The sequence below is a fragment of the Borostomias antarcticus genome (genome assembly GCF_949987555.1).
Source record: "Borostomias antarcticus genome assembly, chromosome: 3".
Taxonomy (NCBI): domain Eukaryota; kingdom Metazoa; phylum Chordata; class Actinopteri; order Stomiiformes; family Stomiidae; genus Borostomias; species Borostomias antarcticus.
In genome coordinates, this window is record NC_140236.1 from 32,719,964 (window position 1) to 32,732,463 (window position 12,500).

Here is a 12,500-nt window from a genome sequence, read left to right on the forward strand (position 1 = left end):
TACACACACACACACACATCATACACACACAGATGAGACAGAGGCAGGCAGACAGACACTAGTAAATGCACGCACGTACGCACGTGCGCACACACACACACACACACACACACGCACACACGCACTGTACCGACGTATGTGTGATGGAAAGAGAGATGGAAAGAGAGAGGGATGAAAGAGACTCTGATGGATGAAATGCACCTGAGATAGCAACAGCAGTGAGAGAGAAGAGGGATGAGAACACACACACACACGCACACACACACACACACACCTACACATTCTCCTAAATGATATCATAAAGAGTTTGGGAGTGGACCTTACCATAGTGTAGTGCTGTCTGACCCTCATCATCCTGGAGAGGGAGAAAGAGAGAGAAAGAGAGAGAGACAAGAGAGAGACAAGAAAGGCATAGAAAGAGAGAGAGACGTGATCAGAAACGTCTCTTTCACAGAACTGGACACGTAGGCTACATTACAGGTCTGGCTTTTAGCAGATGTCCCCATCGAGAGCATTCTGGTCCTTCATGTCAAGTACAGCACATACAGTACCATGTCATACCACGGCAGCTGGCTCAAAGGCTAATTGGCAAGTCAAACGCAATACGAATAATTATCAAATTTTATGAATTTGCTCAAGCAAAGGAGGGCCTGTATGGAAGTCAGTGGAGACAGGTCCAGTGAAGGTGTGGCTTTCTCAAGCCAATCACATGTGCTATAGTAGCATGTTTTTAATAGTAGTTTTGTTGTTGTTGTTTTTTTTTTTTATGGACCTCCGAGCTCTACTACTACATGTAAAGATTGTAAAGATGTGAAGATGAATTGTCATTCTGTGTCGTTGGCTACAGGCTTGCAGGCTAATACAAAATTCAAACAATGTCAGTTGGTAGGCTAGAAGCCAACGTTTAACCAACTGGACAAGGTTGGCAAACGAGACCGGATGCAAAAAAAGTTTCTGAGAACTGTATTGTACTGTGTATTGTAGAAACATTTTCAGGTGAACAAATCACACTCCCGTTGACAGCAACTGATTAAATTAATACTGTTGAGGAAGAGGGGCCAATGTATGGCCTAGTAGGCTACATCTTTAATGGATAACTGTCCCATATATATATACTTATATATATATATATATATATAAGTACAGAAGCCTAATTTGATATTTTTGGAGATCATTACAGTGCACGGTCATAGTGCCCTATGCAAATGTTCCCAGGAATGTTTCATTTAGGCTAATTAATGTAGACTATTCATTTATTTTCTAGCACCCCCTGTGAAGAATTGTTCCCTCCTTGCTCTTCCTTCGTGATGGCTGAATGGATGAACTCTCCCTCCCAACATTCCCATGAACAGCAGTTGGTGTCTCCGAGACCCTGTTTAGACTTGGTTTCAAAATGTGTTTTGGATCAGATCGATCAGATCACAAGTGGACGTACATCATCATTTATACCTGTGTCTATCATACGTCTCCAAATGTGCCCAGCTCATCACTTGTAACTCACTCATTCCTGCCTACATGCGTCGCACAGCTGTTCCATGTAAACAAATCAATAATCAGTCAGTTTGACTTCGAGCAGATAAAAAAAAAAAAAAAAAGGGTGCATGAAAGCAACTGAAGATGTTTGAAGAACTACTGTACATAGTAGGACTATTCCAACTGTTTCGATTAATAGGACAAGTAATTTGCGTCTTGCAAAAGAGTGCAGGATAAGGCGAAAAAGGAGAAAAATGATCCTGCATTGATGACGCGTTTTCCTGTTACATCTTCATCAGAGTAAGTAAGTAAAATTGTATTTATATAGCACACTTCGTAGCACGAGTGCACAGAGTGCTTTACAGTGGGAACATTAAAAACATCATAGTCCATTCAGATACATACAAGTGCACTCAATACATTAAAGAAAAAGAGTGCACGTAAACATAGTGACATAAGAGAGGTCATTGTCAGGGGAAAACAGGCAAGTAGAAAGGAGAGAGTGTGGCAGATAGAGATGGCCTAGCACTCAAAGGCTTGTCTGTATAAGTGAGTTTTTAGCTGCCCTTTAAAACTGTCCACAGAAACAGCAGCTCTCAGATCCTGTGGGAGCGCGGGAAACGGGGAAAGTTCACTTACCTAAGCAAAAAAGTCTATAACAAATTCTGGGTTGAATCTTCAAAGCACCGCCACCACCACAGAAGAAGACTAACTCGGAAAAATAATTTCACTCGGACAGAACGAAATAGAACGCGTCTAAATAAGTTATTTATTGGTAGCGCCGAGGCTTCAAAACCCAGCATTTGTTAAAATAGACCCGTTTGCTTAGGTAAGTGAAGTTTCATGTTTATCTGACACTTGAAAATATGAGCACCTCTCCTAACTAGGCCGACACCGATTTATTTTGACGGCAAAAGTGAATGTACCAGCAAAGGACTGTTGTCTGGAATGAGCGAGCGGAATGCAACAACGGGACTGAGAAGGGCTAGTTGTAATATCTGAAGTAAACAGTAAAACATAACCTGGCTGCACGCTAAGCTAAAGCTAAGTTCAGGAAATGAAGCCCAATGATAGCTAGCTAACGTTAGCTAGTGCTAGCTAACACGCTAGCTAGTGTTAGCTACCTAACTCAAGGCCCGAGGAGTTGGAGTTGGTTTACTGTGCACGTTCTCTCAAAGTGCTTTAGCTAAGGTTAGCTACTACAAGCTAGCTAGTCCTTGTCACCAACACTTGCCTCACAACGTACGTAGCTAAACTATTCACACAGCAAGCAACGTCAGCTGACTGGGACTGTCTCCTGAGTAGAATAACCAGTGTTGTGAAATATATTTAACAACTGGTCAGTTGATATGTTTCACAGCAATCGAGCAGGACAATATCATTAGGGCTAGGTTAGGTAGCTAGCAAAGTCAGCTTGCCCAGCTAGTATGGTTATAGGCTCATTCCTATGGGATAGCTTAGTAGTTTGTCAATTTACAATTGACCTTTTAAGTATGCCTACACTTAGGTTACTTAGCTAAGAACCATTTTAATTACAATTAATTAATTACAAAGGGCAAATACTTTACTTTCATATCTTCATATCAATGTAATATCAAGATCCTAGTAGATGTCCAAATAACCCACTTGTGTCCTGGGTATACTTATTCACTACCTAAAGAGAAGTGCAAAACAGCTAGTCATGACCTTTATCCAGAAACAAAAGTTGAACCCATTGCAGCAAAATAGCTAACATTACAGGAATCATCAGTGTAACTGCTTTAGCCACTGGCCGCTACCATTAATGTTATGGAAGCTGCTGCTAGTTGTTGTGAGCCCATGAGCTTACTGGCTATCCCGCTCTCATTGTGCTGGATTAGCATTGGAAGCATTGGAACTGATGTGTCCAGGTGACAAGACCCATCTTTATTTATTAGACATTACCATCCTACCAGTCCCGCACAGAAACAAGCCAGCCAACACACATAAGCCAGGCTTGACCTGGCCTGGTTACTTGTACTGTATACTATGGTCCATCAGATAGGATTTAACTCTAGCACACCCGTCTGTGGAAAAGTTACTTGTGGCTCCAAACAAAGTAAAAACAAAGTAAAGTGTGCTAGATTGGTTCCATACAGAGATGATTCCTTCATAGCCTGGGGATTATGAGAGCAGATTACATATTGATCTGGAACGGGGGCCAACGATTAACCTGGAAAGGGGGCTGGGGTGCTGGAACCAAAAGCTTGATCCAGGACACACACACACACACACACACACACACACATTCACTCCTCTGTCTCACTCTCTCATTCTCTCTCTCACACATACACACACCCTCCCTCCGCTCTCTTTCTTTCTCTCTCTCTCTCTCTCTCTCTCTCTGTCTCTCTCTCTCATACACACACACATCACACACCCCTGACCTGGGTTAGCACACCATGGGCACAGGGTCAAGCCCCTCTCCATACTCAACAGGCTGGGAGTGAGAGGCTGTGCCTGGGCTAAGGAGGGGGGCTAGGCCTGGGTGTCTCTGGCTCCTCCTGGAGGGGGGGGGGGGGGGCTGAGACCGTGCTAAACGCATTAGCCATGGAGGCTGTGTGGCCGGACACACAATGGCCTGTGGGACAAAGGAGCAATCTGGCCCGAGCACAGTGTCAGGGTCAGGACCTGATTGGAGTGGTGGAGGAGTGTGTGGGTGACAGGGGGCGATGATAGTCAAGGCTAGGGGGTCACGCAGGGCGTTTACCTTGGGTTGTGGCACGAGCGTGTAATCTGTGTGTGTGTGTATGTGTATGTGTGTGGGCGCAAGACTGTGTTTAAGAGTTTGTGTGTGTGTTTGTAAGAGTGTGTGTGCACATATGTGGGGGGGGGGGGGGGGGGGTCTGCAAGATTCTGTGTGTGTGTGTGTGTGTGTGTGTGTGTGGTTACATTTAACTTTAACCCAATGTCCCCACAAGAATAGTTAAACAAATAAAATGGTGACTTGTGGGGACATTTGGAAGGTCCTCACAAGTCACAAGGAGTTTAGGTTTAATTTCAGGGATAAAGGTTAGAGTTTAAGTCTTGGGCTACAATTATGGTTAGGGTCAAAGGTTATGTTTAGGGTTAGGTTAAGTGTTTAGGGTTAGGTTAGGAGTTAGAGTAAGCAGGAAAAAGTTATGTTTAGGGTTAGGGCTAGGGTTAAGGTGTGTTTGTGTTTGTTTGTGTGTGTGCTTGTGTGTGTGTGTGTGTGTATGTGTGTGAGTGTGCGCGTGTGTGCATGTGTGTATGTCTGCAAGATTCTGTGAGTGCGTATGTGTGTTTAAGTGTGTGGGACACTGTGTTGAGATCCTAGTCGCCACTCCAATCTGCCTTTTCAGCCTGGTTCTGCCTTTTCAGCCTGGTTCTGGCTTTTCAGCCAGGTTCTGCCTTTTCAGCCTGGTTCTGCCTTTTCAGCCTGGTTCTGCCTTTTCAGCCAGGTTCTGCCTTTTCAGCCAGGTTCTGCCTTTTCAGCCTAGTTCTGCCTTTTCAGCCTGGTTCTGCCTTTTCAGCCTGGTTCTGCCTTTTCAGCCTGGAGGCAAATGTCAGTCCGTTTGAATTCTCAAAAATTGTAGCTGATCTCTTTTCCTCCGCTCCTAGCAGTAATCTCAGATCTGTCATGATTGGATAGATGAAAGCGTGTGATTTTCATCACAACTGCTACCAATCCACTCACGTTAGATCAGCGATTTCTTGGCTGTGTTTTAGAGAATGTCAAATGACTTAGGAATCTATATGGACGTGGGCAAGTAAACACTTGACAGAAAAATATAGAGAAGAACACCTAGACGCGTTCCACGCTCTCTCACGTTAGCATGGACAGGCCTAACTAGGGCTGTCACAGTCTGCAGACCTGCCCAGAGTGTCATCTTATTGTCTACTGAGGGCCAAGCGCCACTCCAGAGACAACAGCTGATTGGATTAGAGACTTCCATTCCCGCTGGGGACGGCGGAATACTGATGCTAATGACCTCGGCCATATATGGCCTCAGGAAGGAACAATGGTAGTCTGAAACTATGGTAGCGGTACTCATACTATGGTCAGTGGCACTATGTCTCTGGTAGATCATGGAAATATGGACCAAATATATCTCCCCTCACACAATTACATCACTCACACGGTATCACAGCTTGATTTGATTATTGGCGTTATTACACTTTCTCTATAGAAAAATACACAGAAACCTTCTCAAATGGAATAGATGCAGTACATATTGACACAATTCACACACACACACACACACACACACACACACACACACACACACACACACACACACACACACGCTAGCTGGTGTTTAGCCCCTATACGGCAGAGGGGAGAGGCAGATGTTTACAGGAGACGGGGAGAGAGGCGGTCCTGGATGCACACAAACCCATACAGTCATAATTAAAGTGTAAGGGGTTTAGGCCCTAATCTGCTCTCGCTAATCTGGCCTTAGTCCCGACTGGAACACACACGCACACACACTTTCGCAGAGGCAAAAGATCGGGCTTTACATTGCATTGTATACAGTAACAATTTATTGTACTTTACTTGAAATGTAGGGTGTGTGTGGGGGGGTTAGGGTTAGGGTTGCGTATGCATGTGTGGGTGGGTGTGTGTGTGTGGGGGGGGGGTCAGTGCCCTGTCCTCTCAGCGTTTACTAATACCTCAGTGAAGGGGGGGGGCTTGATGGAATCAGGGGAAATTGGATTGTCTCCCATTTGCTTTGGGAGACTGGGGGAGGGGACTTCCCAGGTACCACCCCATCACAGCCAGACAGAGAGAGAGAGAGAGAGAGAGAGAGAGAGAGAGGGAGAAACACTCTTCTTTTAAATTTCACCAAAGTTCTCCTTGCGTTGCAGAAATGCTCGGGTGGGTCAGCATCCTGAGCAATAAAGCAGAGCTCTGCCCAACAGAGAGAGAGAGAGAGAGAGAGAGAGAGAGAGAGAGAGAGAGAGAGAGAGAGAGAGAGAGAGAGAGAGAGAGAGATGGACAGAGACAGAGAGCGAGAGAGACAGATTCACAGTTCTCACTTACAACTGCAATGTCTACATTTATCTATGTATATTTTAAGTTATCTTTACATGTTATATCGACTCAAGTATGATAAAAAACACCTTATTGTTATATATATATATATATATATATATCTTTAATTTAATTGTACATACTTTTTTTGTTTTATTTCACACTAGCTTTGGCAGTGTAAACCCATGTTTCCCATGCCAATAAAGTTCTCTGAATTGAATTGAGAGAGAGAGAGAATGAGAGAGCGAGACAGAGAGGGATGGACTGAGAGAGGACAAAGGAGACATGTTGTTCCATGCTAAATGTAATGGACTAGGCCTATGTGGTTTTAGACGGACAGACATGGACAGAGGATGAATGGGACAGTGTAGAAATGGATGGCTGTGTTTGTGTGGTGGACAGCTCTACAGAGCTAACTCAGTCCACCACATCAGTCCTGTGGTACAGATGACAGGGGAGGAGGTGAATTGAGATGACTAATATTTCTGTCTTTTCCAAAGGAAATATCAAAACAGGGGTTAGGGTTGTGTGTGCGTGTGTGTGTGTGTGTGTGTGTGCGTGCGTGTGTGCGTGTGTGTGGCCAGACATCAGATGAACAGAGAGAGTGAGAGAGAGAAAGAGAGAGAGAAAGATAGAGACATGAGAGAAGAGGAATGAGCTGGTCTTAAAAAGTCTGCCGCTGACACCGCTTGCCAGCTCTGCCACTCTCTGTCTCTCTCTCCACCTCTCTCTCTCTCCACCTCTCTCTCTCTCTCTCTCTCTCTCTCCACCTCTCTCTCTCTCTCCACCTCTCTCTCTCTCTCCACCTCTCTCTCTCCACCTCTCTCTCTCCACCTCTCTCTCTCTCCACCTCTCTGTCTCTCTCCACCTCTCTGTCTCTCTCCACCTCTCTGTCTCTCTCCACCTCTCTCTCTCCACCTCTCTCTCTCCACCTCTCTCTCTCTCCACCTCTCTCTCTCCACCTCTCTGTCTCTCTCCACCTCTCTCTCTCTCTGTTTTTACCCCCCCAAAATCCCCTCACCCACTCTGTATCGCTCCCTTCCACCCCCTCCTCCCTCTCCATCCCTCCTCCTCCCTCTCTCCATCCCTCCTCCTCCCTCTCTACCTCCCTGACAGCCACATTAAACAAGTGCGAAAAATGGACAAGCAATTATGATTTATGATCAATGTGCGTAGACGCAGCTGACTCCTATAATGACACTGGCTCAGGAGGGAGAGAGAGAGAGAGTTGGAGGGAGAGAGAGGGAGAGAGAGAGATTGGGGGAGAGAGAAAGAGAAAGAAAGAGGGAGGGAAGGAGAGAGGGAGAGAGTCTCCAGGGTACGTGGAACCAGGGAGAGAGAATCGATAGACGTCTCCCTCCATTCATATGCAGATAACATTATGATGAGCAAGTGCCATTAATCAGACTACTGAGAGACAGAGAGAGAGAGAGAGAGAGAGAGAGAGAGAGAGAGAGAGAGATGGCTGGGTGGGGGGGTGATGGATGTGAGCCGCTGACAGACAGACAGACAGACAGACAGACAGACAGACAGACAGACAGACAGACAGACAGACAGACAGACAGACAGACAGACAGAAAGAGGATGATGGAAGACAGAGCTAGACAGAGAGACGGAGAGAGAGAAAGGTGAGGACGACCCTTCGTTCCAGCGGCTCTCTGATGAAGACCTGACCGCGCCGTCCCACAGGGCGCCCCGGTGATACAGTAGCCCCGCCTCCGTTCTGCCGTGTATGGATATGGCACGCGGCATGTTTGCGCGCGTGTGTGTGCGTGTATATCATGCCTGAGTTTGCGCGTATATACGTTAAATGTTTGTGTGCATGTGGGCTTCTTTATGTGTCAGAGAGTCTTTGTGTGTGTTTATGTATACTATGTATGTGTGTGTGTGTGTGTGTGTGTGTGTGTGTGTGTGTGTGTGTGTGTGTGTGTGTGTGTGTGTGTGTGTGTGTGTGTGTGTGTGCGCGTGTGTGTGTGCTGGGTTGCCAGTGTTAAAAGGATCAGAAGACAGGGGGCAGCCCTAATTGAATCTGGGGCATCTCCCGGAGCCACCAGGGGTAACCTTGCCACTCAGCGCATCTGTGTGTGTGTGTATGTGTGTGTGTGAGAGAGAGTGTGTGTTTGTGTGTGTGTGAGATTATGTGTTTGCGTGCGTGAGAATATCTGTGTGTATGTGCCGGGTTCTCCTGTGTTAACCTTGTCACTCGGTGTGTGTGTGTGTGTGTTTCTGTATGTGTGTGATCTCCACCACCGCTGGGGGAATTAGCCGACGTTCACCCCCTCAACGTCCTTCAGCTGACCGGCCGGGCCGCCCTGCACTACCCTGACCGCCCGGGGATCTCACCCGGCTCTGTTCCACACTCAACCCGACGCGTCATCAGACCAAGACGGAAACATTTTGCTCCGAGGGTGGTTTTTGGACACAGACAGTCCCAGAGCACAAGACAGCAGGGCCCCTCCCCCACCGGGAGCTCCCGCCCCTCCTGAAAGACCCCCCAAAGCCAAAAATAGCAGACTTCTAGATCACTCAAATTTTTAGCATAAGTAAATGGAGTTTAACATAGCAAAAATTAGCATCACGGCTAGCGGACATTTTCTGACTCAGTGAGAGATTATGAAATTAAAATATTTTCTGTTACTGTAGCTAGCTACATAAGTATTGTAGCCACTGTTTAGTCTATAAGGCGCGGGTTTTTCTGCCGCTATATCTGTGCAAATAACCCTAAAATAAACCTTGCTATTCACAAAGCACTCGCAAAGGGTGTAATGCCGTGCTAACTGCGTTGCCATCATCATAGCGTTTCTGTGCGCTTGTGCTATTTGCAGATATTTAAATGAGGTAAAATGGGTGGAAAATGTGCCAATTTCTATGCAAATGAGCCTCATTGCAAATACAGTCCAATTCACAAAGATGCTAATTGTCACACCCAGTTATAGTGAAATCATTTGCGTCTTCAGAGAGTTGGTGGTGGAAGTGCATTTATAAGGGGTGTCATGGCCAGCGTTTCCAGTGATCATGGCAGCAGTTATTGTAGCCAGGCGAAGGCATCGTAATGCCAGGTGTGCTCGTGAGAGAATATTTTGAAAGGAGAATATCACTTTTTGATTTAAGCGAGACCGAAATCATCCGGAGATAGACTACAGGTTGTCAGCTCAAGCAATTCTTACTCTACTGTACTTGATGAAATCAAGGATGATATTGAACCTGCCACCCAGAGATCTTATGCAATACCTGGCTTTGTCAAACTGCTGTCAATACTCCAGGTTCTTGCGTCTGGCTCCTTTCAGACACCTATCGCAGGTGCCTCTGGACTATCACAACCATCCATCAGCAGGGCCGTATGAGATGTTGTACCAGCCATTATAAGCAGAGTGGCAAGATACAGTACATCAAATTTCCCCAAAACAGATGGAAAATTGAGGAGACAAAACAGTTCTTTAATGTTGCCGGCTTCCCAAATGTTGTAGGCGCTATTGACTGCACTCACGTACCAATTGTACCACCATGGGAAAACAATTTTTTTTTAGTTTTTAGAAATAGGAAACAAACGCATTCAATCAACACCCAGGTTGTGTGCGACGCCAGTAATATAATAACGAATGTGGTTGCCAAATTCCCAGGGTCGGTGCACGACAGCTAGCCTACATTTTTAGGAAGAGCAGTCTGTACAGAATGATGCAAGACATGGATGACAATCCCTGGTTACTTGATAAGAAAGTTGTTTTGAGAAAACGTTTGTGCTGCGAATGTGTGGAGGGGAAGTATGTGCCTTGGTATCATATGTGACGGCGGCTATCAACTCCAGCCATGGCTGATGACTCCCGTGCGCAATCCTACCAACGTTTGAGAGGCGACGTACAACCGGGCTCACATCAGAACGCGCGGTGTCAACGAGCGCACATTTGGCATCATATAAAACCGGTTTAGATGCCTGGATTGTAGTGGTGGGGCAATGCTATATAATCCCCCCAAAGTATGCCAGATCATTGTAGTGTGCTGCATCCTGCACAACATTGCCATGAGAGCCGGTCTGCGCATGGACGTGGGTCTGCATCCTGAGGAGCACGCAAATGAAGACTCCGACGAAGACCAGGAGCCACCTGCCCACCTGCCTCATTATTAGGACTATTATCATTAGGCCTACGACCAAACATTAAATGAAAAATAAGAAAAATAGCCTATGCCTAACTTCCCCAACAATCCCTCTCTTCTCTCCAAAAACTGAGGAGGACTGTCCTCCTCTACCTCAATGGAAGAGCCTCCTCTGGTGTAGAGAAATGCACCGATACTAACAAACATGGATATCTATGCTAACAAACGTCTTACTGCAAGCTTCTATAACGACACTGTCGACACCATGTACACATGCCCGCCCTGCGACAACACTAGTAGTTTCGGGGGGCCTACCATCCCCCCTGAAAAAAATCCTAGGGGAAACCCTGCAGACAGAAGACACCTTAGAAAGACTAAGAGCACAGCGTCAGAAGTTTGACTCCTAAAGCCCTGGTTGTACTTCCACGTTCGCAAGTATGCAAGGCTCCGCTGGCTTCAACAGATTAGCCAATTTTATTTGGACATTTTATTTGCGACCGCGCATACTTGTCCGCCTGTCCTCTGTGCTGAGAGCACGGACTGCCGCGTCCTCCAAGCGGACTACAGAACTAGTATGAACAAAAAACCCTACACGCCTACGGTGTCCGTAGCTGTCGGTGTGCGCACCCATCTGGAAGTATAGCCATAGATTATGCTAGCCGCACAGCAGTGGCATATGTTGTCTGAAGCACGGTAGACCGAAGTACACAGGACTGGAACAGGTATCACAGCTGGGTGCCAGGCAGTCTTGATAGTTATATATAGGGTATGTATTATATAGAGGTTATATAGGGTACATTCATAGGGCTATGATGCTCATCTGAATTTCAGATTAGCCCTATTTCTTATGTCTTACATCAATCTGAAACATAGAGACCATAATTTTACTGATCGCTCAAATATTGAGCTATATCGAGATTTTCGTCCGACTGAAATTTCTTTACAATGGAAGTGGGCAGGGCATGTTAATACGCGTTGAAAAACTCAAGAAAAACTAGCAGGAAGCTCAGTGTGCAATCTTACCGGTCTCAGTATGCTGTACAGTGAGATGTATCACAATTCATTGTGTTTAGCCAAAAATAGCACACTACCCATTTAAGCCGACCTTAACTTGGAATAAAAGGTTCCTTTTGCTGTTGTTGATGAACTCTACTGAGCCTCTCCTCTGGACGAGCTGGGATGGCAAGGTGGGTTTCTCCCAGACTACGACCACCGCCGTGCCCTTACACACCAACACAAACACAAGCCAGGGAGATCAATACAGGCCTCAGACCGTGACGTAGGACCAGCCGTCTATGGCTCTTTCCTAGTCCTCTTCTCTCTCTCTCTCTCCCTCCTTGCTCTCTACACCTGTTCCTCCTCTGCTGACAGTCTTTCTCTACCATGTTTCTCGTTTCTCTCTTCTGTTCTCTCTCTCTCTCTCTCTCTCCACCTCTGTCCCTCCCCTCCCTCCTTGCTCCCGTGGGACACCTTACGATCCATTAAGTGCTCTGGAGAGGAGGGGAGAGTGGCAGAGAATTAACATTGCTGCACCCCCCCCCCCCCACCCCACCCCACCCCACCCATCCCAACCCCCCGGCCCCAGTCGCACGGATCATCAATGATGTTTAAAAAGAAATATATACAATAAATAAATACATAAAAGAGTGTAATATGAAAATCAATGGGCAGCCAGGCGAGGCTTCTGGGAGAGAGGCCCATAAAGACGGAGTCTGAGGGCAAACTCACTTTGTTCTCTCCTTCTCTCTCCCTCATCTCTCTCTCTCTCATCTCTCTCCCTCTCCTCTCTCTCATCTCTTTCCCTCATCTCTCTCTCACACTCTCTCTCTCATCTCTCTCTCCCTCTTCCTCTCTCCATCTTGTAACAAGCGAGGACAGCTTTAATGCCTCTCGGAATTTATGGGTACAGTTAAGAATAAAT

At 46.3% G+C, this 12,500-nt stretch overlaps 1 protein-coding gene across 1 annotated transcript in view; it reads right to left on the minus strand.

The window, feature by feature from the left end:
* Positions 1–2,069: 2,069 nt before the first annotated feature.
* The window catches only part of acbd6 (acyl-CoA binding domain containing 6), a gene marked incomplete at its 3' end in the record, with an annotated part of 29,209 nt that continues 18,778 nt past the window's right edge, over positions 2,070–12,500 (minus strand). Inside the window, exon 5 of the mRNA XM_084436143.1 lies at positions 2,070–2,076. Coding sequence (XP_084292269.1) covers positions 2,070–2,076 — 7 coding nt within the window. The remainder of the gene's footprint in view (positions 2,077–12,500) is intronic.